Below are 26757 nucleotides of genomic sequence, written 5' to 3'. Positions count from 1 at the left end.
GTATAAAGAGAACGGAGATGTACACACATCGTTGCAGTTTAGCATAAGCTTTCATTTCAGAAATACTAAACTCAGGGCATGCACCTTTTGACCCGAAACAGCACAATGGGAATTCACCAAAGTTTGAAATTTTTGCAACTCTGATACTGAAACATCAGTGTGCTGCAAAACGCAGGCAAGAAAGCATTTGTGGATTCAGCTTTATCTGCTGAGCATATGCTATGCCGAGATAAAGACATTTGACCTCATCACAACCAGTGTCAGTGGACAGAATTCTGGAACAATATGAAAGCACCAAAAGCGTTTATTTTCATCACCAGATTCTTATCACAAAACAATGTAAATCGTGTTGTGATGTTTGCCATAAACCTAGAGTAACAGCTTTAAGCAAATGCAGATGTACATTGGCTGCTTAAGTCTTCTGGATAACTTTTACACTCAAAACCAAAACATCCGACTGTTAATAAAGATTAAACCATGCTTAAAACCATCCCACAAAACTTTGGTTTCATATTAAACAATTTAAAAAAATTAGAAAGAATTCTTTAATTTTTAATAGACAAATAAGACGACCTTAAAATTTGTAAGTTTTAAGACTTTAAAACTAACGTAACACCAAGAAAGATTTCTTCAACCGTTGAACGCAACCGAACAATTTTAAGCGTAATTATTTTTGTTGCAACACCCACCTTTCGGCTAATTCTACGACTCGTAAAACGTGGAGGTGTCGCCTTCCGTGGACAGCACATCGGCAAACTGCGAGAGGATGCGAGAAAAGTGCGACCCCTCCCAGAACACCTTCCCGCAAGTTACGCAGCAGTAAAAGAGCTGCACCGTTTCCAAGACACCTTGGGGAATTGCCTCGGCCAGGAGCGCGGTTCCGTTTGCGAATGATGCCGTGTTTGCATCAAGTTCTTGATTCTCCACGAAGCAGGCCGGGTAGTATCGTGGTGTCCGCGAAGACCAACTCTCGCTCGCCCTTGACATCGTCTTCTCCGGAACGGGGAGTGCCACCACACCTTCTTGCCAGCTTTTACCCGCAAAATCTGCAGATGTAAAGTAGACAAACATGGTACAGGCGGGGCATCATAAGCATAATAAATAGCATGACACTGAACTTAGCTTTGGGTAATTTTCAAACTTTTCTAAATGTCTCAAGGTTAATACAACATTTGAATTAAAATCCTCAATGTAATTCCAAAAGTCTGATGGAAGTATTTATTTATATACAAGGTATATTTTATTCTGTAAAAAGAACACATTTTTTAAAGTTTTGCAGTAAGAGAAAGTCAAACATGTTAAGTTACACAAGTTTTATTCTTGAATTTTTTTCAGAAAATTCAAATCCAGAAAAAAAACTGATGGATATGTAACAATACAAGCACAGTCACGAAAATTGTTCACCCAAGTCCAATTCCCACCATACTCAACAAGCAAGAGGCTCTTGACAAACACGGCTAACTTTTATTGACATCCGCTAAACACACTCAACATCAGACCTGTGGATGTTCGCGCCCTCATGTCAGTAAACGACTGGGGCCAATGTGGATTTTTGTCAAGTCTACGGCGAAACAAGGCAAGCCTTGAGCTGTGCTACGATTTTGCGCCCATGAGAGAACGCTGTGGCCCAAGCTCTCAGCCCGACCGGAGGACCAAACAGGGCTCTCGTTTGAAGCCGAGTGTCTGTTGGGGCACCTCCTCCCGGCGTGTTTGCCGTGTGGCTTTTTGGCAACTCAGGTGAACAAATATTGACGCGGCAAAAGTCGAGAGACGTCTCTGTTAAGGCTGCTGTTTGTGGCAGCGTGTCCCAGGCGTTCAGGCCCAAATCCACTACGGGAGGCGATGGGAAAAATCTTGCAAAGCAAATGGTGACATTTTTCGTTTTTGAGAATTAAAGAAAAGCATTTCCAGAAAAAGTGGCAAAAGGAAGTTATCGACTTGCTTATGAATTATGGAATCACGACTCGGCGGGGGGGGGGGGGTAATAAAGGTAATGTGACATGAAACGGTATTGCAGTGGTTAGCGCCCTGCGCGACGCACCTGTGCGACGTAAGTTTGATTTCTGACTCATGGGTAACATTGGTAGAGGGTGATATATGGACCGGTCCTGGGCTACTCCCTGCAGTAAAATGTGATACATTAGACGATGAGGCACTTACTTCACATAGTTCACTAACATAGAGTACAGCCTCAAGGAGACAATTCCTTACTCATAATTGCTTAGATTGTAATGCTCCACCCATCCCCTAGACAGTAACAATAATGTATAACATTTTGTCAATCCACTGCTGTATGAAGGAATTCCTTTTCCACGTCAGTTATAGGGGTTGTTTAGCTGTACATCACCACACTGGTAATTGTGGGATGCTGAAGGGTGGGAGGTGGGGACAGGACTAGTTTAGATATCGCTCACGACTAATGGTAGCCATTGCCGGGAATCAAACTTAGGTCGCTGGGTTCACAGAGCAGTATGCTAACTGTTGTGTCAATGCTCCCCACCGTAGTTATGTTTCTATACACAATTACCTCTGCACAACTGTGAGAAGTACAGAGGAGGTGTGCGTGCACTTTAAGAGCCACCACATCTGCCTGCAGTACCATTGGCGTTGCGCAAGCAAAGAAGCTGCCAAATCTTCAACTAAAATCTGACAACACCGAGGGCAGTGTAACCTCGAAACGCTTGCCAAAGTTTTCGGCGCTCATTCTCCACCTTTCTGATCTTGAAATGTTGTGAAATTATTTTGACAGCGTCGACACACGCGAGCCAGGGTTCCACGCCTCACCTTGGGTTGGAGCCACCGCCGGTGACCAACGTACACCGCCGGGCTCGACGCAGCCCTGGGCCTCGTCCGCGAGGTCATCTCCGAGTACGCCGCCGTAGCCCGGCTCGGGATCGACCAGTCCCGTCGTTGCTCGCAGCAGCTCCCTCCTCGTCACAGCCGCCCTGGCCATGTCTGCTCCCGAAATCTTCATGTAGCGGTTGCCGTTGCAGACCTGCGTTCCAGCGCCATAAAAAAACGACAATGATATAAAAAAAAAACAAGTTGGAAAAAGTCACACCTACAGCATGGATTATGTAACGCTTTCCAACACGAGTTATCAGTACTGTAAGCTGTCAACGTTTAAATGTTTGCTTATTTGAAAAAACTCCGATATGCTCCGATATGTTTCTCCACGATTTTGGCAATAGTTTGAACAATTTGGCCAGTATGCAAGAAACGTAAGTCCCTAAAAGCAACCATCATTAAGGGAGTTCAAGTTCCCCTCCTCGTTACGAACAATCGGACGGATGGAGCCATTGCATAAACCAAAATAACAAGGAGCAATTTATGTTCGAATTCGGTAAAAAGAACCTCAATATTTCAAGAGCCGCAATGCAATGTGAATACGAGACGGTGGTGGTCATTAATAAATAACGTCCCGAAGCCAGTCCTTAAAGAGCCGCATGCGGTGCTGGAGCCGCAAGGTTGCTAACCCCTGGCGTAAACGCTTTCAACCTTAGTTGAAAAACATTAAAAGGCAAAACTCGATCCTCCTGTTGGCCTTGTAAACTGCTGTGCTGCGTGTTGTTCGTGAGGACCTACTAAGGCCAGTATTTCTTTGTTAAAACATACAAATTGCAGGTATTGTACTGCACTGCGTGAATGTGTGTGGTGTGTGTGCATGCACTCGCACAGTTCTTCATTGCAACAAAAGAGATGTGTTGCCTCCATGGGCTCTCATCTGGTTGAAAATCACATTTTACCACGAACTAATATAGTGCAGCAAAATTCATAGCTGTACTGTACTTCCATACCCCCACTTCTATGCTCTGCGCTTTAACCAATCCACACTTACCAGCGTGGCGTGGCATCAAATAATCCCCCCACAACCTGCACAGCATGAGCAGGCCCTCATCCAGCAGTGGATTGACAAAAGGGCTGGCTGTACATATGTACATGTACACTTCGACATGAAGCAGTGTGAAGCGTGAGACTGCTGCATTAATGGGAAGACCCCCTCCTCCCCCCCCTGGGATGCACACCTAATATGCGGAGAAACTCCAATAAAACAGACAGATAACTGGGCATCTGCACCATTATCCTGACAGGAGAGGGCACATAAAATACATCACAGGTAGAAAGAACCGTTTAATAGCTTGTTTACTCTGGGCAACCGGAGGCTGGGGAGAGTCCGGTTGAAAGGAACACACATGCACCCACACACACGCACACAAAGACAACGACCCCCCATATAGCCTTAACAGACTGTTAGGGCAAGTGCTGTTAGCGAGCACCTATGAAGGCCGGCACGGCACACGAGGGGGTGGGTGGCCAACGCCACGCCCGGCCACCTTTGTCTCCCGAACAACGATGTTTACACACAACACTTTTGAGGCTGAGTCAACCTAGGGGGGAGGCCCGGGACCGGTTCGGATAATCAACACTGATGTTAGCCGTGAGCGGGAATCGAACTCAGTTCGCCGGGTTCGTAGAGCAGCGCGCTCACCGCCACACTACCGCTCCCCACCCACCCACTCACACAAAGACAAAGATCCCCCGTGTAGCCTTAACAGACTGTAGGGGCAAGTGCTGTTAGCGAGCACCTATGAAGGCCAGAACGGTACACGAGGGGGTGGGTGGCCAGCACCACGCCCGACCGCCTTTGTCTCCCCAGTGGCGATGTTTACACACCGCAACCGGGTACTCATTTGAGGCCGAGTCGACCTAGAGGAGGCCCGGGACCGGTTCAGATAATCGTCACTGGTGTTGGCCGTGAGTGGGAATCGAACTCAGTTCGCCGGGTTCGTAGAGCAGTGCGCTAACCGCCACACTACCGCTCCCCACCCACCCACCCACAGCCTCCTGCAAAAAAAACTGCACAAACAACTCGCAGGGCGGACGTAGCAGCGAGGCAGGCTCGGGGCTAGCGAGCATGATCGCCAACCTTCTGAGGCTGCCGGATGTCCCGTTTACTTACGCATCTTGGCGATCCCACGACATTCTTCACATGAGCAGCCCATTGTGTTGCGCGGTATATCACAGCGAAATTGAGCATGTAAATTAAATGAACCCTCCCCACCAACACACACTTTGCTAATTTGTACGCCACCCATTACAAATCATTATTTCCAGCCCCCTTTGTTGACCTACTGTTGGAGGCAACAAACCACTGCCCTTTAATTTTCATAAAGTTGTATTCGTGATAACAATTTACGACCCTTTGACAGTTCAGGCCCTCCCCACACGACGTCAGTCACGTGGGAGGTTGTTTGACCCAACTACACTGGTCAGTGTGAGTTGGTGAAAGGTTGAGGGGGGGGGAACAGGCTGAAAAACTAGCACAGATATTACTCATGGCTGATAATAGTCATTTGCTAGGAATCGAACTCGGGTCACTAGATTCATACAGCAGTGTTGTTCTACTCCATAAGAGGTTTTTGGTTTAGATCGCGTAAATATAAATGTGTCGTTAAACCTGCCACCACCCGACAGCCAATTAGTAAGGTTTGTCATGTAAACGAAACGTGCCATATTCGTTACTAGTACAGCAGCACCAGTATGTTGGAGAGTAAACCCACAACATTCACAATTCGAGTACACTTTCACTGACCCCCACAGCCCCTCCCACCTCCACTTCGTGTGCCACCTATTTTCCAAAGCAAAATTAGCTCACAAACACTCCTAAGCAGAAGCGTAACAACGCATAGATTATAATTGTTGAGTGACAATATTGTTTTTTTTTATATTGACACATGCATCGATTCACGTCGGTAAGAATCTAGATCTCTCAGTTCGTATATGTTGTAGTGGATTTACGCGACAGCTGCAGACATTAAATTCACAACAATGTCAAAACGAGTACCCCGATTGCAGATTCAAAAACCATTGCACCGCTACTTCCACTAATCATCAAATAGCCACGGTTTATTTCCTTAACGCTGCAGTTTGGAGGAGCTATACATGAATGGCACGTAGCAATGTGACCACTGCATGCAGAAAGTGCTGGAGATGGTGTCAGGGTGTTGATGCAGCTGCGTGCCCTGCGGTGTTTTTTCTGCGATTGTCAAACCAAGGGTTCATACTCTCAGGCCAAGCCACACTTACCACTGTGGACAAGTCTCGACGTACAAGCTCTCCCGTGCTTTTAAATCAATTTGCTAAACAAATTAAACAAAATGTGAACTTCCCAATAGGCGTGGGTCATGTGGTAGGTCACGCTAAAACAGCAATCAGTCCTGGGTGGTCACTTATCATTTTATTGTTTCCGTCTGTGTTGGTCGAGGTCAGGACACCATCTAAATTTATCACGTAAAACAAGTTTTAGTTTTTGCGACTATTCCGCAAGCTACAATCGCACTGCTTTAGGACTAAATGGGTGGTATCATATTTACCTCTCGTTTAACACACTTCGTCTCTCTATATGACAATCCCCTATGAAACTGTAGGGGTATTTAAGATTAAAATAATCAAAGAGAAAAGGTTTAATACTCTGAACAAGCCACCATGAGATGTTGAATTGCGTTTGTAAAGTGTCAAATTTCTGCTGCTAAATGGCGTGATTGCACTCTTGGCTTGGAATGCATAACATTAATAGTTGATTTGCAGAAAGCAAGAAATGGGTCACCCTTTCCTGGCAGTTCAATTAATTGCCACTATTTGAGTGGAGTACTTTGCAAGTTTAATTTTTACCATCTCATTTATATTCTTCTTTCACTTTTTATTTCTTGTTTAGACAGTTTTGTTTGCTCTATAATTTTGTATATAACATGTATTTTTACAACCCTTGGTCATAAGACTCCTAGAGAATGGCTCCCTATTTCATAGCTTTGTCAAAAATATATAGATTCTTGAATCGTAAAAATTCCATGAATCGCTGGGATATGGGGTGAATTGTTCCACCCCGAACAATAATAAACTTAACAATCATAAAGTACAATGTCAATCCACTGCCGGCTGGATGCAAACCTCCCAAAGCCGTATCTGCCATCAGGGGTTGTTTGACCATACTTCACCGCGCTGGTTGGTGCAAATTGCTAAAGGAGCCCAGGACTGGTTCAGATATAAGTCACCACCAACGTTATCCGTGGACAGGAATGAAACTAATGTCGCTGGGTTCATCGCACAGAGCACTCACCCTCGCACCAGTCCTCCACATGATATGCTAATGTGATAGTAGAATATAATTCGTACAAAATATTAATTATTCATCACCAACCCGCACCGATCAGCATAGCCAAGTTTCGGCCAAACAGCCCTCATGACCTGCACGGCGTGGGGAGGCCCTCATCCAGCAGTAGATTGACAAGTATGTGCACGTAAGTAAGCATTGATTTCAATCGATTAATCCACGTATTAGGCGAAGGCCCAGTTTGGCAACGCGTGCGACCGTGCCAGCATCAAAACCGCGGGGAGCATCATTGCTCGTTGGGCGTTTGCGCAGAATGATCATCGTGCAGCAGCGGGGTCAAAAGCCCGACGACAAAAACGACGGCTGACGACACGTGACAGAAAGTCCACACGTAGCACCGCGGCTCTTCTCCACGCGTCAACCATTCATCTGAAAATGTTTCGCGCGTGCGACAGCTGCATCCAGGTTCGGACGGGACCCCCCCTCCTCCTCGATCTGCAGGAGGCACGCAGAAGAACCCTGGCACCGCCGGTGAAACCCAACACTATTGTAGTCGAGCTTATTTTGAGTTCTCCTATGCAGCGCAAAACACCTGGGGCTTGGGTGGGCTCCTATTTACTGTAAGCACTGCTACGTCTGACTACTGTTAATAAAAAAATAATGTACTTGTGTTTATTTATATATTAATAGGTATAATAATGGTCAACAAATCAAGATATGACATTGGCACTATACAAGAAGAGGAAAGTTACACATCTAAGACGTGCTATTAGTCAATATTTTTTTCTATTAGGGCTCCCTAATGACGTAAAAAATACACTACAGTGATCAGCGAGCACTGCTCTGTGAATCCGCAAACATCGGTGGAAAAGTTATATCTGAACCAGTCCTGCCTCTACGCCCCTTCACCCGCACAGAACTGTGTGGTGAAGAATAGGGAAAAAATAAAACCCCTTGACCAACATGGCATAGGGAGGCATTCATTCCTTGGTGGATTGAGAATGGCTGTAATCTCCCGTATTTTAAATGAAACATTCGTAATTTTTTAAAAATATTTTTTGATATTCCGAATAGGAAAACGCACACGTGGAAGTTCACCAGCAGCGCTGATGCAGCGTGCAACATCCATGCACGCACGGACGGACACAATCAAGCCTCATTATGCGAGGCCTGGTCTTGCGGTGTTCAGCTCTGTGGCAGGCAGGCCCCTACGGACGCACATCCTAAGTGATTCATCACGCGCGATGACAGCTGGGGTTTTGAACGGGAAGGGAAAAAGGGCACAGTGCCAGCTATCCCCAGGGAACGGGAGTACGAGGCAAGACGCTGCGTAATGTCACAGCGCGCGCCTTCCAAGGTGTGAGGATATCCACATATGTTATGGGGGGGTGGGGTGGATGGGAAACTGACACTTGCAGTAGGTGTAACAAAAAAAAAAGTTTAAGTAAATGAAAGCTTTGCTAATCGTAATTTTAACACCAGAAGAAAAGAAAAAAACGCGGAGCTATTAAGTGTAGATTGAGGAGAGGAAGAATGAAGCGTTTATTGAGGCTAAAACTAAACACCATGCCCGGGTAGCTCGGAGGTCAAAACACTGAGCTGGCACCGATGAGATCCTGGGTATGATTCTGAGCGACTGCCTGTAAACCCAGGAGTTGTTTTTTTGTATTGTGTTTTTTTGTAAACTGGCTTCTTATCACGAGTTGATGATCTCAAGCCCAGTCACCAATAACTGCGCGAAAAGGCGTGACATTAAGCTTGATTCTGCACTTCAATTGGCTAAATTCCAGGCCTGAGAATTCAAAATGTAACTTTGACCGTCACGTGATGAACATTGCTGTCAGTGGCAGAGCGAGTGGGAAAGTTATGCTCCCTACTTTGGAGACCAGAGGTCACTTGGAAGGGATTTCCGAGGTAGTTCCGTGACATCCACTGCCGCAGGTCATTCTCTAACACGAAGGGATTCACTGCCATGAAAGATATCTGAATTTGTCTCATTACCTTACACCAATAACTCAATCTGGATATGCCTGCACTGGGGGAATGGGGTAAGTTGTAAACATGTTTACTTATAATCAGCTTGCTTACTCATACTGGGAAGAAAAGCCACGTAGCAACGTGGATATTGAGACATGGTTTGGATATGTGACATAGTATACAGTATAATATAATACATCATAAGAGGCTTCTATCCAGCCTGAAGAACACAGTATACAATAAACACTTTTACATTCGCAATGCAGGATTGGGTGTTTAATTCAAAATTGTTACAATTACATTTACAATGAAGATGCTTTTCATCAGATGAAAGCACGTTCAGTTGAATTAGCAATTCTTCATATTGCTGGAGGGAAAAGTAAAATATTAATTTGGATTTCATAACGGCTAATTTATATTATAAAACATCTTTCCTTTTGAGTCTGGGCAGGAGGCATCTTTCGAAGGTATCAGACTATTTATTTAAGAATCAGAATATCTATTTATATTCTGGAGGAATCCGATGAGCTATGGAGCTCTTTTTCACAGGTGTCCAGTATTTCACACATGCCAGGGGGTCAAGACGAGCATCGGAGTGGCAGTCCAAGGGATAAATGCGCCAAGAGGACAAACATCACGGAGACAGGAGAAAGAAAATCAGCTCGTTGGCAGGCACTCCATGGATCGCTACATCGAGGCACCGTGAGAGATGGAGGCAGCTTGGGCAGGCATTCACCCAGCAGTAGATTGTTTGTACAGGGGCTGATGATGATAAGGATGACCACCACCATCACCACCAATCGCTAAAATTGTTCCGACAAAATTTTGGCGCGAAAAATTTGCCAGGAAAATAAAAAAAAATTTGAACAAAAAAACACAGTCGGTATGTTTACAACTCGCTCCGCCGCGCGTAGAATGCGGGTAAGATGGTTGGAGGTGATACTTGGCCCTGAGCCAGGTTCTCATAAGCTGCAGACCAAAGTCTGACTGGGCAGAACGAGAGAGACGGGGGGGGGGTGCAGCAACACGAGGGGCTGAGTCACCCTGCGGCCACTGCACGACCGCTTTCCCCAACAAACAACAACCGTGGCAAGGGGTGCGCACTGGCCAAAACAAGAACGGCTCTGGCCCCTTGTAAATGGGTTTTATTCTCAATGGCCTCTTAGCAAATCCGTGTATAAAACTATGCTGCAACTATGCCGATTATGCCAATTACCCACCAAGGAAAGCCTAGCCGAGTCTCAAGGCTCTGTTCACGGCAGGGTCTCTCCCTGCCATTGTGCGGTGTTTGGACAATGCCGGTAATCAGGCTGTGTGCATTGTCCACACAGTTCGTGGTTATGTCACGTGGCATGCGAGGAATAATGGGAGGACAGACGCCATGGTTACAGTCGTGCCTGCTGCTGTCTAGAAATAATCTTTTGCGTATTTATTATTATTCGTATTATTCAGTTTAACACGTAGGCTTTCGACCCAATTCTTCTTGTTATTTATTTCCGGCTTGCACAAATGTTCTGTCTGATGAGTTTCTCATTATTTACAGAAAGTGTTACAATTGGTGCATTGCTATTGTTGAGTATTTGGGAGGTAGACAGTAGTAACCATAGAAAAATCCACGAATATGAGGGGTGACACTCAGTACCGCCATCTCCTGACCGTTCCTCGGAGTACCACGCCTACAGCACCTGGCAAGCACTGTTGGCAACCAATTCGAGTACTAACAAGGCTTAACTCTGCTTAGTTTCCGAGATCTTATGAGCTTGAGCGGATTTAGGGTGATTTTGGGCATAAACAGCTGCTGGGTACTATTGGCAAAAGACAATATTTACATTTACATTCAAACATTTGTCATCAGCCACAGGCGCATCAACTGCTGGATGAAGGCCTCTCCAACACAACTCGTGGTCCTTGCAATGCCACCTCGAATCTCAGAGAATTGGCCGCAGTAAATATTTTTTCACTGGGCTCGTGAAAAATCCTTCATGTGGTCAAATTATTATTTACACAGTTGTACTTTACGATACACTGTGCGCACTATGAGATTGCCATATGACTTTAAAAACATTGCATTTTTAAAATTAATTCCCAGAGCTGGAACTTGGGCCAACTAAGTGCAAAAACAAGATATGATCTGATGTGGTTTTTTTTGTATGCAGTCATTGGAAACCCTGGAATCGCTACACTGGAGAACCCGGTTTAATTACAAGCGACTGCCCAGAATCACGCCCAGGAGTGAAGCAGTAGCAGCTCAGTGCTGACCTCCGAGCCACCAGAGCGCCTCACAAAAGGTTGATTTTTTGTCAACGCAAGTGAACTTATATGGCTGGCCATCGAACAAAGACGGTCAGTGCATCGCATGCTTTCAGATGTGCTTCTGCGGCCGTCTGGAATGCTCTCCCTTCCGATATTAGGAAGCCACTGCAGCTATGCACTTTTAATCATCTAGACTGAAACCTCATTTCTTTAGAACTGCTTTGTGTGTTTAGTTTGTTGTCCTTCCCCCATTAGCTAGGTACGGTGCGAAAGAAGTTCAAAACATATACGTGCATATTCGTCTCGTGCGCACAAAAAAAAAACTGTAAACAAAAAGGTGAGCAGCACAATTTCTCACCACAAGCCTCCGTCGTCAACCACAACGGCTACTACACAAGCGACATAATGGTCACACGAGCTGCCAGTCACGGGAGACAACATCGGCACATCGGCCAAAGACCCAAGCTAGGCGCATACCGAGCTATTAGCAGTTTGCGCAGGCGCTGCAGGTGCTGCCGTGGATTGTGCTATCCTACGTATAGTCTTAACAGACTGTTGGGGCAAGTGCTGTTAGCAAAGGAGCTATGAATGCCGGCACGACAAACGAGGGGGGTGGGTGTCAGGCACCACACCGGCCGCCTTTGTCTCCCCAGTGGCGATGTTTACACATCGCACCAGGTACTCATTTTAGACCGAGTCGACCTTGGGGAGGCCCAGCATCAGTTCAGATAATCGCCACTCTTGTTGGCTGTGAGCAGGAATCGAACTCGTGTCGCTGAATTTGTAGCGAAGCGTGCTAACCCGTTGCTCCCCACGTGTGCGTGGTCCGACACACATACACATGCGCAGTGAAATACACACAACACACGCAGCCCCATTACGGAACACCAGCGTCTGTTCCCAGGGGGGGGCTTGCGCCACCGGTCGCACGAAACTTCCACACTGTCGGCCGCAGAGCACAGGGCCAGTGGCAAAAAGCATTAAAAAAAAAACCTTGCCTGCAACCCCCAACCTCAAAACGCAAATATACACAACTGTGTGAACGGCAACCACGATTCCATCATCTTATCCCCCCAGCCACCAGCACCGCCACAACCGGAACAGGTGGCGTGGCACGGCAAGAGCGGTGATGACTTCTGCACCTTTCTCTCCTCTCGCTTCTTGTGTCGAGCGAGCGAGCGTGGGAATGGGGCGGTGAAGCTCGAGGACTCGGGTCTCTCTCATGCCCCCCCGCTCGTGTCCGTGTGGCATTGCGGGTGCCATGGGCCGAATGAATAATTTAGCGGGAGGGTCAACGGAATATCGCAAAACACTTTCTCACGCCTACTAACTTACCCCCTCGTACTTTTGTTATTCCGATTATCAACGTTGTCTTTTTAAAATATTTGAGTAAAATATAACCCTGCCGTCTCTTGGCAGATGGCCTATAAACATGCGGGGGCTAGACAAAGGCAATTTACTGTTACATGGCGAGGCATCGCCGCATATCTCACTTCACCACTCTTGCTCCGAGGCAGCTTTCCAAAGCCACAGTACATGCGAGTCCAACCAACCGCACGACTCGGGAGTGTGGAAAAAAAAAACCCCACCAAACAAGAAGGGGACGTGCAATAAAATGAATAAATCAATAAATAGGACTCGTTGTTATAACAGCGGTTCTGCATAGTTGTTTTGTGCGGTCCCGAGTGGGGGGGAGAGAGGGAGCGACTATGAACTTCGTTTGCCTGACCCATGGGAAGGGGGCCCTAACAATTGGCCAGGCCTCGCCAGAATAGCAACGTAAACAGAGCCTTCCAAAAAATCCCCCTTCTCCTCTCTTCTGTCCTCCCAGCCGCTGCCTCCAAGCCCCGCTTCCCCATCCCCGCCCCCCCCCCCAATCATTCCAGCCGGAGCGTTTGCGTCAGGACACTGCTATCGGGCACTTGCACAGCTTTCCCAAGCTGATTACGTGCTTTGTGATACAAATTGCCAACTTGTTGTGCGTCAGATTTCATTTTTTCGCTCAAGACCCCAGGCATAAATGGGATAAAAAAAACCCTTAGAATTTCAGGTATTTTTTTCTTGTTATGAACTCTCTGCATTATTCTTTTTTTTTTCTCGCAGAAAAAAGTATACGGCTTGGATTTTCGTATTGATTTTTTTCTTTGAGGCTACAAAACAACCCTTCTATATGCTGTTTGTTTCTATCAACTCATTAATTTGCCACCAAACTGACCTAGAATGCGTTACAATTAGAACCACGACATTCAACCACTGCCCATGAACAAACCACCCAGAATATGCCCGATGTTATCCGAGCTCAGCAGCTTAGCAGACATGAGCCTGGATAGCGATTGAATGCGTGGTCACCATGCATGATGCCAGCATGTCAAAGGTGGTTTTGCCAGGGCTGTTCTACGTTGTGGGAAAATGCGGCAAAAACCCATTGTACCATACTTTTATGCTCCCATGTCTAACCCTTGCACCACTCCTCCACGTGACATTCTAATGTAATTGTAGCATATCATTTGCACCCATCGTAAATTCTTCGCCAAACGCGCGCTAACCGGCATGAAGTACGGTCAAAATGACAAAGGTCCGTACGCGTACAAATTTAAAACCACCGTCCACCACCATAATTGGCGGCGATGCAAATACACAGATGTTGAAAGATGTCGTTTAAAAAAAAACATAATAGGTCGGGATTTTTTCCCATAAAAGACACCGCACCCAGTGAAGCGCGCCCGCTCATCAACGTCAACGGCACTGAACGCGCCTCGCCTCTTAAGCCCGCTAGAGATTCCACTCGACACGCTCTATTTTCCTTCACCGCCCCCCCCAGGTGTCGCCCCGAGCTCTCATGGCCACCACCCTCGCCTCTTTCACAGGTCCTCACCGAACGCTTGGGAAGGGAATGTTAACCGTGTTCGTGGCATACCGGGCGGCGGCAGCGGCGGCCGCTGGTGGCATGCACGGATTGTTTGCCTTGCGGCCGTGCCTGGGTACACACCTTGGCTCCCTGCTGCAGGGCTGCCGTCTAGGATTTTCACCAGGTTGTTAAAGGGGAGGGGTGCGAGAAACATTTTCTCTTCGGATAAGTGCTGTTCGCAGGGGGGTGGAGGAGGCGCGGGAACGTTGGCGGTGGGAGGTGGTGGTGGGGGTGGTGCGGGTAAGGGGTTGGCCAGCGGTTGGGTGTGGGCTTTAGGGTGCGGTTAAGTGCCCCGTCTAGCCGCTGTTTACGTGGGAAAAATCTGAAAGCCATTTGATACGTTGGCCTTTGGAAATCGAATAGCCGGAGCAGGACAGAATGTGGGTCACCGGACTGTTAAAAACTTCCAATTTCCAGCACTATCAATTTACTCTCCAACCTGCAACCCCCCCCCTTTGTGGACAAAGTCACACCGGTGGGTGTACCTTTACAAATAAACACAGCCCCCCCCTCGCGAGAGGAGCGGCGGGAGGTAGAAACGTGTTGTGTTCTACAGGCAAAGCAAACGGCCACTTATGATTCAGAGAGCATCGGCGGAGCATGTGCTCATCTCAAACGCGCCGATGATTCGCAGAGCACAGCGCTTGTTTACTGTCATTCGCGAGCTGCGGCGTTCTGAATAATCATCACGCTGTGGACGCGGCCGTGGCGGCGGCGGCGGGGAAAGAGGTGGGGGAGGGGGTTAAAGTGGCCGGAGAGGGCCCATAGCTCGCAGCGGAGATCAGTGCCGTTTCCCACGAGAATAAGCACCGCTTCGGAGGAAACAGTGTTCTCATGGGGGAATTGAACAAAAAAAACGAGTTCTCTTCACCCACGCAAAATGCAGCTATAATGAATTCGCACGAAAACATGGCTCAACAATTGTGCTGTGTATGTAGCTGGGAGCCTTTGCTTGGTTTTTTTTTTATCACGATTGCAGAACAAAATAAGAAGGGGCAAAGCGAGAAATGGGCCGGTGAAGGTATAACAGATAAGAGAGTTAACGTGTTTGGAATTGAGCAAGGTTTCGAATAATTTGGGGAAAAGAGACAATGGGAGCGTTTCCTAGCAAAGAAGCGTAAAGAGAGTTATTTTGACCTGCAGTATGGCTAGTTGAACACAGGACAGATGAGTCAGTTTGTTGACATAATATGCAAATACAAAAATTAACGTTGTCAAACTACATTCAATTCTGTGCCTTCGAACAAAGCACAGTTGTTAAATTCAGTTCATTAACCTAATGATAAACAAAAATAAATCTACAAAATTCATCTTTATGGAGATATGGGGAATCCACCAATTATCTATTTCATTTTTTATTTAAAGCTTTCGTGACTGCAGGGATTCATATTCTTGGTTCTTTTGGTAAAGTCACGTGACTTTACCGAAAGAACCAAGAATATTTATTTCATTGTTTTGTTGTTTTGCATTTCTTTCCCCAGACAACAACGTTGCCACAGAGAAGTCCGAATGCACAAATGCTGTTTATTCTCGAGATGAAAAAAGTGCTATGTCCATCGATATTCAATCTGAGAATGTCGCTCGTCTAAATTTAACATGGTCGTCTTGTGACATATTGAGGCCGTGGGAAAGATGCAGATAACTTCTGCGCCGAAATGCACGCGCACGCGTACACGGGCACATAAAAGCGCGCGTGCGCCCACAGACGCGAAACACGGGGGGGTGACTTGCACTGGGAGCCGCACGAAACTTGCAGACGCCGCAACCCACCGTCGCGGTCACGCGCTCGTTGCGAGAGAATCCCACCTGTACGCACAAAGCGGCGTGTACGCAGCATCTCGCGCGCGCCCCGAGGCTTTGCACAAACCGGCCTTGTTGTGCCGCATGCACCCGCGATGGCGTGCAGAGTCACAAAGCGACAATTGTGTGGCCGGCGTCGAACGCGCACATTTTTACCGCAGGTCGTCACTCCTTTACCCTTGACGATCCTGGAGGCAGTTCAATTGAATAAAAAAAAATGCCCTAAACTATCTCTGTTACGGACGCATCCCGACAGAAGGTCGAGGACAAAATCCTTGCTTTTCTGTGCTGTTTAAGTGTAATTTCACCATCAAATTACAACACTTTAACCAGTTATATCCTATAGACAATCTTATCAATATCGCCAGTGCCGTTTTAGAAAAGATAAAATGTGACATCCTTGAAGTTCAAAACAACACAGGCCCTTATCCTTATCAGGTCATCTTCTTTCATTTTACCCACAAGAGAAAAAAGAAAATCCGTGGAATGAAGCGGGCCTCTGTGTTGTGGGAGCCGTTTTGTGAATCGACAAAGTTGTTAAGAGCTCCATGAAATGGTTGGGTACGTGGGAGGTGGTGGTGGGGGGGTGGGGCATTAAGCGCTATGTGGAAGACAAGGAAGGCAGGACCTCCGTGCCCTGATCCGCTATCTCCGCTCACCCTGTGCCGTTACCGTGTGAGCGTGCGCATTTGCAGGCGAACGGCTGCACTGACACCCCTACCCCCAACCAACCGCCCTCACCATCCCCACGCCATCCCCACGCCACCCCTGCCGCTTTGCTGAACACCATCATTACCGCCCTCCCATCCTGGGCCGAGCCCTTCACCCCACGCGCAACAACAACAACAACAAAAAACCGCCTTCAAAAGGCCGCTCAGATAAAGCGTCGCTTCACCGAATTTTAAATCGCGCCGCTCTATGGGCGGCTTTGCACGCTTGGTAAAGTTTGCCTCGCCGACGACAAGAGAGCACGCATTCGACTGTCGCCAGATAACGCGCCTTTACACGGCTTATTCAACCATTTATTGCGGCCATACTTTCACGAAAAATAAATTCTCTTTGAGTCAAGGGGCCTTGTAGCTTTCTTGTGAAAATCTTTTTTTTTTAAAGCTGTCAAGAACCGTTTGGTTGGTGTTGTTAAGTAGGGTGGGGGTGGTTTTTGTGTGTTCAAAACGCCATCATAAATAGGACATGGCCGGGTGGCTAAGGGGTCAAAGCAATGAGTTTGCATTCCTGAGATCTTGGGTTCGAATCCGAGTGTTAGGCAGTCGTGGTTAAACGCAATTCTCAAATGTAGAGATCTGATGGTCTCAGTCCATTCACCGAGGACTCCCTACAAAACAACCCCCCTCCCCCATCTTATTAACATGCGATGAAAAAAAAAATCTTTGCAGGGCATTAAAATGTTCTTTTCCCCAAGTGTGAAAAAGAGGGCTAACGAAGTAGTGCTGTGACATCATCTGGTGGCAGCTCTCCGACACGTGATGTACGACTTCATGTAGAACTTCTTTCGTATTGTGCGCAGCTGACCGTGCTAATCGAAGGCGCGGGGGAAAAGACAACAAACTAAACACAAAAAGCAGTTCTAGAGAAATGAGTTTTCAATCTAATATGATGACGCACCGCTCACTAGCAAGCTAGCTGCGAAGTTCTCAATGGAAATTTTTCGTCCGATGACACTACGCCGATGGCACATTTGGAGTACAACTCTTTACAACAACAAAAAAACGGGATGCACGCGGTTTGCCGAAACACACGTGTGTTGTTTTCCAGCTGCTGATCGAGATGCCTGCGTCTTCAAAACAGCGGGAACGGCGTGTTCTTTAGGACAATATCCTGCGCGGGGGAATTTTTCGCACAGGCGCTCGGGCAAGTTGATAACAGGTTTGCGGGCGACGCGCGCGGAGGGGGAGAGTGGGCCACGCGGCGATTCCATTGTGGGGACGCTCCCAGAGTCACTGTAAAAGCCATCTGCGGCGTCGCACGCGGCCCCGCGCTTCAAGACACCCAACACAATGGCAGAAGGAAGGGACGTCAATGGCAAACGCACACGTTGAGAGCGACCTGCCAGCGCTCCAGATTCGCGGCGATTCATTATTGGTGAGCACTGCTGTTTTGTAGCCGAGCGCTGGGTCACGAAGTTTTTTTTTACATCCTTATTTAATTCATTTCTGTATTTAGTCATTGCTCCCCTCCCCGTTTCCGACATTAAAAAAAGAACACGCACAAGCCACTCGTTTCAAGTACGTGCATCTGTGCACACGTGCACGAATGTGTTTCGTTGACACAAAAACAAACACCGAAGACAAACAGTACGCGCATTATTTTTTTACATGAGCAGGAAAGAAGTCTTTAAAAAGATCCCGTTGACAGAAACACTTTCTTCTTAACTGTCCAAAAGCCGCATTGTTTACCGCTTAACGGCGTCCTTCTACAGCATGTATAACGGGCACGTATCACTGCACTGATATGCCGATGAATTATAATCGAGTCCTAATCTCAACATTCACCCACTTCGAACCTCACCTTAAGAACTGGCGAACCGAGTTCGATTCCTGACCACGGCTTACATTAAGTGGCGAACTGCATCCAAACAGAGCCGGGGGTGTTGGACGCAGTCGGCCTTCATCCAGCAGTGGATTGAGAAAGGTCTCTATACTATTCTTAATCATTATAATTGTATCAATATCATAAATGTTATGATGCATCTTCCACTCCCTGTCGATTTGATGAATTGTGATTTAGGATAGCGGTTCGAGAATTTCTCCTTTTTTTTTTACATTGTGATTAATAGTAGTCCCGATCAAGGACGATATACCCATTAATTTTACATTCGACGAATAAAAACCATCGATTCTCAAACACGGTACTCGATGTGCACATCGGGAGCTTAATAATTAATCTTAATCGACAAAACGATGAATCATCCTACTTATAATTCGCATTCAAAGCAGACACTGCATAGATGTAACAGAAATACCTTGACGGCATGCCAGTCAAGAATACTTGGCAGATAGACCGTCTGCGTTTGTCACGAATGTAGGCTGGAGGTGTAGGTGGGGGCCTGGGAAATTAAATTGTATGAGAGAGAATAGGTCATTAGCATAGAGGAAAATGGAAATACAGACATAATAACAATAATTATCTTTATTAAGTGCATTTCAGCAAAGATCTGCCACTTTAAAGCATGACAAATAATTTCATGCACATATGTATGCTGAACTTTTATCGCACCGTACGTAGCCAACCGTGCTAAATCGGCGGTGCGAGGGAAGGACAACAAACTAAACACAAAACAGCAGTTCTCAAGAAATGAGTTTTCAATCTAGATAGTCATGAAACTAGGAAACGGAAAATTAATAAAATAAATACTCCAACCCATTTGCTGCATTCGTTAAAGAGTTGAGCAAACGGAAGTGTAGAAATCAGCCGTATCGACACTGGCACACCGCAGTCTGGGCCTACAGATACCGGGGGAGCAGCAGCAGCAGATAAGGGGTGACCTCCCATTACGTGGAGATGGATGGAGACTGATGGGAGTTTGATTTGAAACAAAATGCGGTGGGGGTTGGATTAGAGTGGGGGAGCCGGGTGGAGCAGTGTCGTGAGAAAAGAAATGCAATTGGCACTAAGGCCACAACAGATAGTGTTGAAGAGGCAAGAGGGGGCCTTTAGTTGACGTGGAGGTCAAGCGGAATACAAAATGACCGAGGCTTGTGTGTAATGTTCTCGAAATTATAATTTAACGTGAAGATCAAAGCGGTTGAGTTCGGGATCATGTACAGATTTTATATAAAGCAATTCAATCACACATCTAATACATATAGATATTGCTAAGTGAGCGAGTTAGATTATAATGTTATAAAAGGGAAAAAAGCGGACCTTTAGTAAAAGTTTAGCCCAGTCTATGCTTATAGCTAGAAAATACCAACAAAAAATATATATTATCGGTCCCCTAAAATTCGGGAACAATAATATTGACATTATAATGGAATCAAGGCTTAATAAAGTCGGGAAGTTTTGTAGGCTACCGAATACGCATATGACACCATATTACCCACTACGATATATGGATCAGAAACACGGGCACTGGCAGAGGAAATGGGACAAAGATGAAAAGTGCACAAAAGAAGCATGGGCGAGGTGCGTGCGTGGAATCACACTGAGCAACGCAAAGAGGAACGAACACATGGATCGAGGGAACAAAAGCGAGGGGAGAGGGCGTGGGGAGGCCACATCACTCGGAGTTATGAAAGCTGATGGATGAGACTGTGATAGAACGATAGCCAAAGGAGAAAACAAGTGTGTGAGGATGAAAAGACAAGCCCCAACTGCCCTCCAACTCCCCCCCCCCCCCCCCGTATCGCCAACATATACTGAGGGCAAGTCCTGCTGGCGAGCATCTATGAAGGCCGGCATGTCACACAAGCGGATGGTGTGGCCACATCTCCCCAGCGCTGATGTTTTCGCACTGTCCCAGCTACTAATTTACGGCCGAGTCGAACTAGGGGAGGTCCAGGACGAGTTCAGATATTTGTCATCGATGTTGGCCATCAGCGGCATTCAAACTCGGGTCGCCGGGTTTGCAGCACAGCGCCACCGCTCCCCACTATCGTATACAAAGATTCCTAGTATAGACTTAACAGGCTTCGGGTAAGTGATGTTAGCGAGCACCTGTGAAGGCCGTCACGGCACACGATCGGGTGGGTGGCCAGCACCACGCCCGGCCACCTTTGTTTCCCCAATGGCGATGTTCACACCTCACCAGGTATGCATTTAAGGTTCAGTCGACCTAGAGGAGGCCCAGGACCCATTCAGATAATCGTCACTGGTGTTGGCCGTGAACGGGAATCGAACTTGGTTCACCAGGTTCGTAGCGCAGCACGCTAACCATTGCACTGCCACTCCCCACTATTGGACACACACACACAAAAAACAAAGATCCCTTGTATAGCTTTAACAGACTGTTGGGGCAAGTGCTGTTAGCGTGCACCTATAAAGACCGGCACGGCACACAAAGGGGTGGGTGGCCAGCACTACGCCCGGCCGCACTTTGTCTCCCCAGTGGCGATGCTTACGCAACTTCACCAGGTACTCATTTCAGGCCGAGTCGACCAATCGTACAGACACACAGAAACACACGCACACATGCTTACCGACGTGCATACATGCGTACACTGACATACATGCTTGAGTGGATTAAGTCTTGAGTGTGCATTCCAGGCAGCCAACGCCATTAAGCAGTTTGTGCGGAGGGGTGAAGGGGGCAGGGGCGCAACCTTCATGCCATTTTGTGACACCGAGGAGGCATCGCAGGGATTGGTCGCCTGGTCAGGCTGTATATTCAGTTGAGGAGGATCTTGGTGGCCTGGTGCAATGCAATAACCTGCTTGGGATGATGATGATGATAATGGTGGTGGTGGTGCTGATAATAGCATGTTATGGCAGAAACAGGTCTTGTGCGATTTGAATTTTGATTTGATGTCATTTGAAAAAAATCAAGCCATAAGCCGTTTTGTAAGAATGACCTGGCGGAGGGACCGTGGTGAAAAACAGAACGACACAGCAAACAAATCGAACATTGCAGACACAGAGTAGCAAAACACGTTCGTTGAACACAACATTCAAGTGCTGCTGGGGGACCTTGATCACGAAGGGTGCGGCCATGAATCGAGTCATCGCATTTACACCGATTCGGACGCTCACAAAACATGCATCGAATCATGAGCACGAGAAATTATTGCTTACAATGTCTGTAAAATCTGTGCATGGTGGTTACTCATCCAAGTGCGAGCCGGGCCCAGCACAGCGACGTGGCCCAGCGGTAGCGCGTTCGGTGCTCGTTGCCAAGGTTTGCGGTTCGAATCTAGTGGCCGCCCTGGTTATTACTCCATAATAAATGCTTTTTGGGGTTACATTGCGGAAATATAAATGCGTCGTGAAAATGTTTTATGTTTATTATGGATAATGTTTGTCGCAAAAGCCTGTGTGTTAAACTGGTTACTACTGTTGGTGTGTTAACCGTAAAATAAAATCCAGTAGCCACCCTAGTTATTACTGTTGGTGTATGAACTTTAAACAAGAATGAACTGTTTCACAGAGGAAGTTAAAGAGATCCCGGGACGTCATCCGCAAGAGCAGGCCATTGTGCCGGTGGAAATATTTTCCAAAATTAACCGCACATTACCACAAACTACCAAATTTGCATGACAGAATAGCAATCATCGCCCACTACCGCAAAACTAAATTGGCAGGACCCTCCTGAGGCTTACCAGGCTAAAGCACAGACAAGGCAGACTGCACGAGAAGCAGCACGAATGGAACTGCAAAGATGATAATGACGATGACGACAACAACAAAACAACAATCGATTCTTGAATCCAACCACTATCCTGAATCGCGATAAGTGTGGGAGGTGAAATTGTCACATGGCTACTAATCACCACTCCCACCCTCTCCAGTACCCAAAACTCCCGCCACACTCCCAGCCATCCCCTTGAGCCTGGCATCTCCCTGACATGCAAAACATTTGGCCGGGTTCCAATTTCAGCAACCCGGCTGAGAGCCCTCCTGAGCCAAGGTCAAGGCTTACGACCGGCAAACCCAACCCGGCCGGATTTGAGCGCAACGATAAAACAAGGCGTCGCAAGCAACGACCACTCTTTCTCTGCAAGTCACACTTCGTATATCATTGTTGAGGACTGCCCCTTACGGCCCCCGCTGGCAGGTGGGACGAGAAGATTGATTGTACTCGATGAATCGGCAATGGATGAGTCGGTTGATTTGGATATTGGTCCGTAATAGCAAACGCAAGAAGAAGATACTTTATACGCCCCTATGAATCATCAAAAAAAAAACGTATATGTCGATAAGTTTAACATCCTACCAATTCTAACCGTGAAAATACGCGTCGTGCGTAATGGCTGCAAGTTTCCGATGAGGACAATTCTGTTAAACAAAACGTACGTCGGCGTGGTTTTGGGAAACTGAGAAGCATCACTTCTGCTCTGTTTCAGTTGGAGGTTTCAGGGGGTCCCTTGCCAGCGCATATTTCTAGTGCTCTGCTGTTTGACTTGGCACCAGTGTGCACATACATGCCAGCCGACAGAGTCGTAGGATATATTACAGACATAGAACATATAAAAAAAAACTATGGGCCCTGTAGACCCAAGCCAAGAAAACTGCATGCCGTGCTGATTTTTTGTTACACAAGACTCCAAAGGCTTGCTTCAAGCATGTTTCTTATAGGGAGAATGGCAATGGCGTTTGAGTTTAACTGCAAGAAAATGGTGATGTAATGATAAGAGGCCTAGTGTTATTAATGTGTATTTTGGCAGGATATCATGGGCTTGGGAAAGTAGTGAAATGTGGTTTTAACAAAAGCAACCCATTGCAATGATAGATATGCGTGCCCTGCAAGTCCGTAATAGCCCCTCATGGAAGAGCAATTATAAACATTACAAATAAATAAAATGTTACCGCTCGAACAACAATCACAAGAATGCGAAAGAAAAATCACTTTTGTTTCCCGTAACACTGCAAGAAACTGAACGTGACATCGAACGCATTGCTCCAGCAAATGTCGTAGCAGATGCATCAGACTACCAGAACTTTTGTGCAATGTCATGTGACTGTATACATTAAAAAAATGTAAATAATGTAAGGAAAAAAAGAAAAACCTCCATATGCTAATGATTTGCAACACATGGCCACGCAACCTTTTCTCAGCTCGATGACATCACCTACACAAGCAGCGACGACTCACAGACCGTGGCCCATCTGGGGCGACCGGCACCTAGGATCCGTACCGACAACAGTCTGTCCGTCGGGTCGGTAATGTTCACCTGTGCGAGTCTCCACTCGCTGTTAGACAGGATCTTTGGGCTGCAATAACGGCGGTTGACAGCCGCTACAGTTGGGAGGCATAAAAGTGGCGGTTTGCAGAGCGAAATGCACTTTAGCACGGGCCCAAAGTTTTGGCGGTGACTTACGCGGGCCGCTGACATAAGGCCCACTTTGATATCGCCACTCGGACGACGGACGCTTCTGTAATTGTAAACACGCAGTCCTGTGACCCTTGTGGAAGGTCGTTATTTTTGAGTGTGGTAGTTACCTTGGCGACTACGAAAAACATGGCAAGTTAATCTCGAGGCACGCTCAGCGAACGCCGTGCATGGAGGGTGATGGGTCAATGGGGTCATCTCAATACAATAGGCCCATAAATAATAACGCCCGGTAATTCTCCAGGAAAGCCTGCACTGGGATGTTTGGCAAATGTCATATAAATGACTTTGTGTTGCATGGAAGAGAGCCAGCGTATCTGGAGAAAACCCATGCCTGAGGGGATAACACCTAAAGTTCTGCACAGATAGATTTTAGAAATACATTGGTATATTGCCATCTCTAAGCCACCAAACAGCCAAAGTCTACAATATCTGGTATTCCCAGGACGTCTCCTATCCAAGTACTAACCAAGCGCAACACTGCTTAGCCCAATTTGGTTGCAGTCAGTTTTAAAGTGATGCCATTTTTGTTGGGAGGGTAAGAGAGCAAATGGGATAAAGGTTGTGTTGCTATGCCAGGGAAAACAGCAAGGCAGATGGAGGCAGCTCTTATGAATTAATTCGGGAACTTTGTTAAATCCCGAAAAGAGTTTCCATATTTTCTAATTATGGTTCCTAGCAGGTTTATTTTCCCTGCCCTCTTCCTCTGAATTTTCTCCACTATCGTACAATTGTAATTTTTAGTAAAAAAACAACCTGCGCTACTTTTTAATTAGCTTCACAATAAGAAATTTGCATTGTGGCTTGAGTCAATATTTAGCGAAAAAATCACAATTTCCCGTAAATCCGTTCAAGTTATCAGTACAATAAAAAAAAATGCCATTGTAGTGCTCAAGGCTCGCGATCGGAAATTGCACTCGGGTAGAAACCCCAACCCTAATGTTGTTTTGTCAGTTTACTCCTGGGAAGGTTTCCAGGAGAAAACAGGAATATCTGTAGTATATCTAGGAGAGCAGAACGGGCAATGATGGGGGGGGGGGGGGAGTTTGGAGGCTGTCGGGAGGAGGGAGGGAGGGAGGCAACGTGAGGATCGAGGGAGGGCTGGCCAGCACATTTGCGCCCTCTCCATATAAATCCCGTTCCGTTCCACAGAGGCTGCCAACGGTTTAACAGTCATTTGCTGTTTTGGTCGGAGCAGTGCGGACTAACCCCTGACCCCATGGGAAAATGCTCGCAGCTCTAAAGTCCCCGGCCAAACCGCTTGTGGCAGGACGGCCTGCCACGCCGTCACACTGCGACGCTGTCTCAATCTCTCCCTGGCGTCAAGTTCTCTTTTTTTCTTTTCTTTCCCCAGCCGCAACCTAAAGCCATGGGAGCCGTTAACCACTCAGTCCACTGACTGGCTTCTCTTCTGGTCAGGTGATGGGAGCCGCTGTGAATGGGAGGTATTTTTTTGGCGGAATCGTCGGCACTTTCCTACGATCGGGAAGGACGCGGGGAAACGTGTTGGAATGCACGCAAAAAAGGGAGTCTTCGACAGCAGAAACGTAACAGGAATCCCAGCATGCTTTGCGTGTGAAGCTGACAGCACCATTCTTGAGCATATTCTGTGCGGGCATTGTGATGGCCACCAGATAAAAAAAAAACTGGTGAAATTGTGGAATAAAAAAAGATTGAGACAGAATTTTTCACGATTTAGACAAGGACACTTACACTCTCTACTGCAGGTATATGAACATCCTGACTAGTCTGATTTTTTTTGCCCATTGCGTTTCGGTTAAGTGGGTAAATGCATCTAACATGCTTAGAACATTGGCCACCTCATGCACTAATGACAAAAAGGTAAACATAACGCACATTAAAACACAAAATACTTTCTCAAACACACTTCGTTTAAAATCCGGTTCAAGACGGGAAAAAACAAGCGCTGCATTTTTTGTATGGAATACATAACGAAAATCAATCATTTACTCTATCCACATTAAGAAAAAAATAATTCCGTGGTTGCATAACTATAGGCCACCTGCACACATTTAAGCATAACCTATGATTATATTATAAGTGGGTTCCTAAATATAAACCACATTGTCTTTAAAACGTAATGGTTTCTAGTCGCATGTCAAAATACTGAAATAAATCAGCATTATGCTGGTTGGTAAACAGTTTGGATGTTTGGGATTACATTGACAGACAGGAAGAGGCACATAGGATGAGAGAACATACGCAAGTTGCTGGATTGCATAAAATGACGACAGTTGAATTTCCAACAAACATATAATATGGCAAATGCATTGAATGAAGAGTATTGCAATTCACAATAATTTCTGCAATTTTTTTGGATGTCAAAATGTATATTGTATTAAGGTAACGTTTAAGCTGTCTGAATGCCGGTACAATTAATCTAGCCTGGCTGGCAGTCGTTGTGTCAGCTTGTCAATAACATAACTTCTTTGTTGCAAGCAAGCCTCGACAAGATTCATTAATGGCTCCTGCTTCGGAGATGCTCCGCCAATTACATTTCCATAAACATGTTTTTGCCCGCCAAAAGATACAACACCACAAAATTGGCGTGGCCAGCAAACCCACACGGGTACAAGGGGACCACGGCACTGAAACTCGGCGCGGGGAGATGGGTGAGGGGTCGGTAAATGTGTCTGCCTGTGAGTTAGTCAATGTGTTTCTGTTAGGAAGCCTCCCACAGTGCA

At 46.6% G+C, this 26757-nt stretch overlaps 1 protein-coding gene across 5 annotated transcripts in view; it reads right to left on the bottom strand.

Moving 5' to 3' along the window:
• Positions 1 to 294: 294 nt before the first annotated feature.
• Positions 295 to 26757, bottom strand: part of EXD3 (exonuclease 3'-5' domain containing 3) — a 94225-nt gene continuing 67762 nt past the window's right edge. For all 5 annotated transcript variants that reach the window (XM_078865426.1, XM_078865428.1, XM_078865427.1 and 2 more), the window contains 2 exons: positions 2785 to 2995; positions 295 to 1046 (listed from right to left, as the gene is read on the bottom strand). In XM_078865426.1, the coding sequence (XP_078721552.1) occupies positions 703 to 1046; positions 2785 to 2995 (555 nt within the window). In that variant the 3' untranslated portion in view covers positions 295 to 702. The remainder of the gene's footprint in view (positions 1047 to 2784; positions 2996 to 26757) is intronic.

Source organism: Lampetra fluviatilis, chromosome 20 (assembly GCF_964198595.1).
Source record: "Lampetra fluviatilis chromosome 20, kcLamFluv1.1, whole genome shotgun sequence".
In the NCBI taxonomy this organism is placed as follows: Eukaryota; Metazoa; Chordata; class Hyperoartia; order Petromyzontiformes; family Petromyzontidae; genus Lampetra; species Lampetra fluviatilis.
This window is presented reverse-complemented; position numbering and strand designations above follow the sequence as displayed.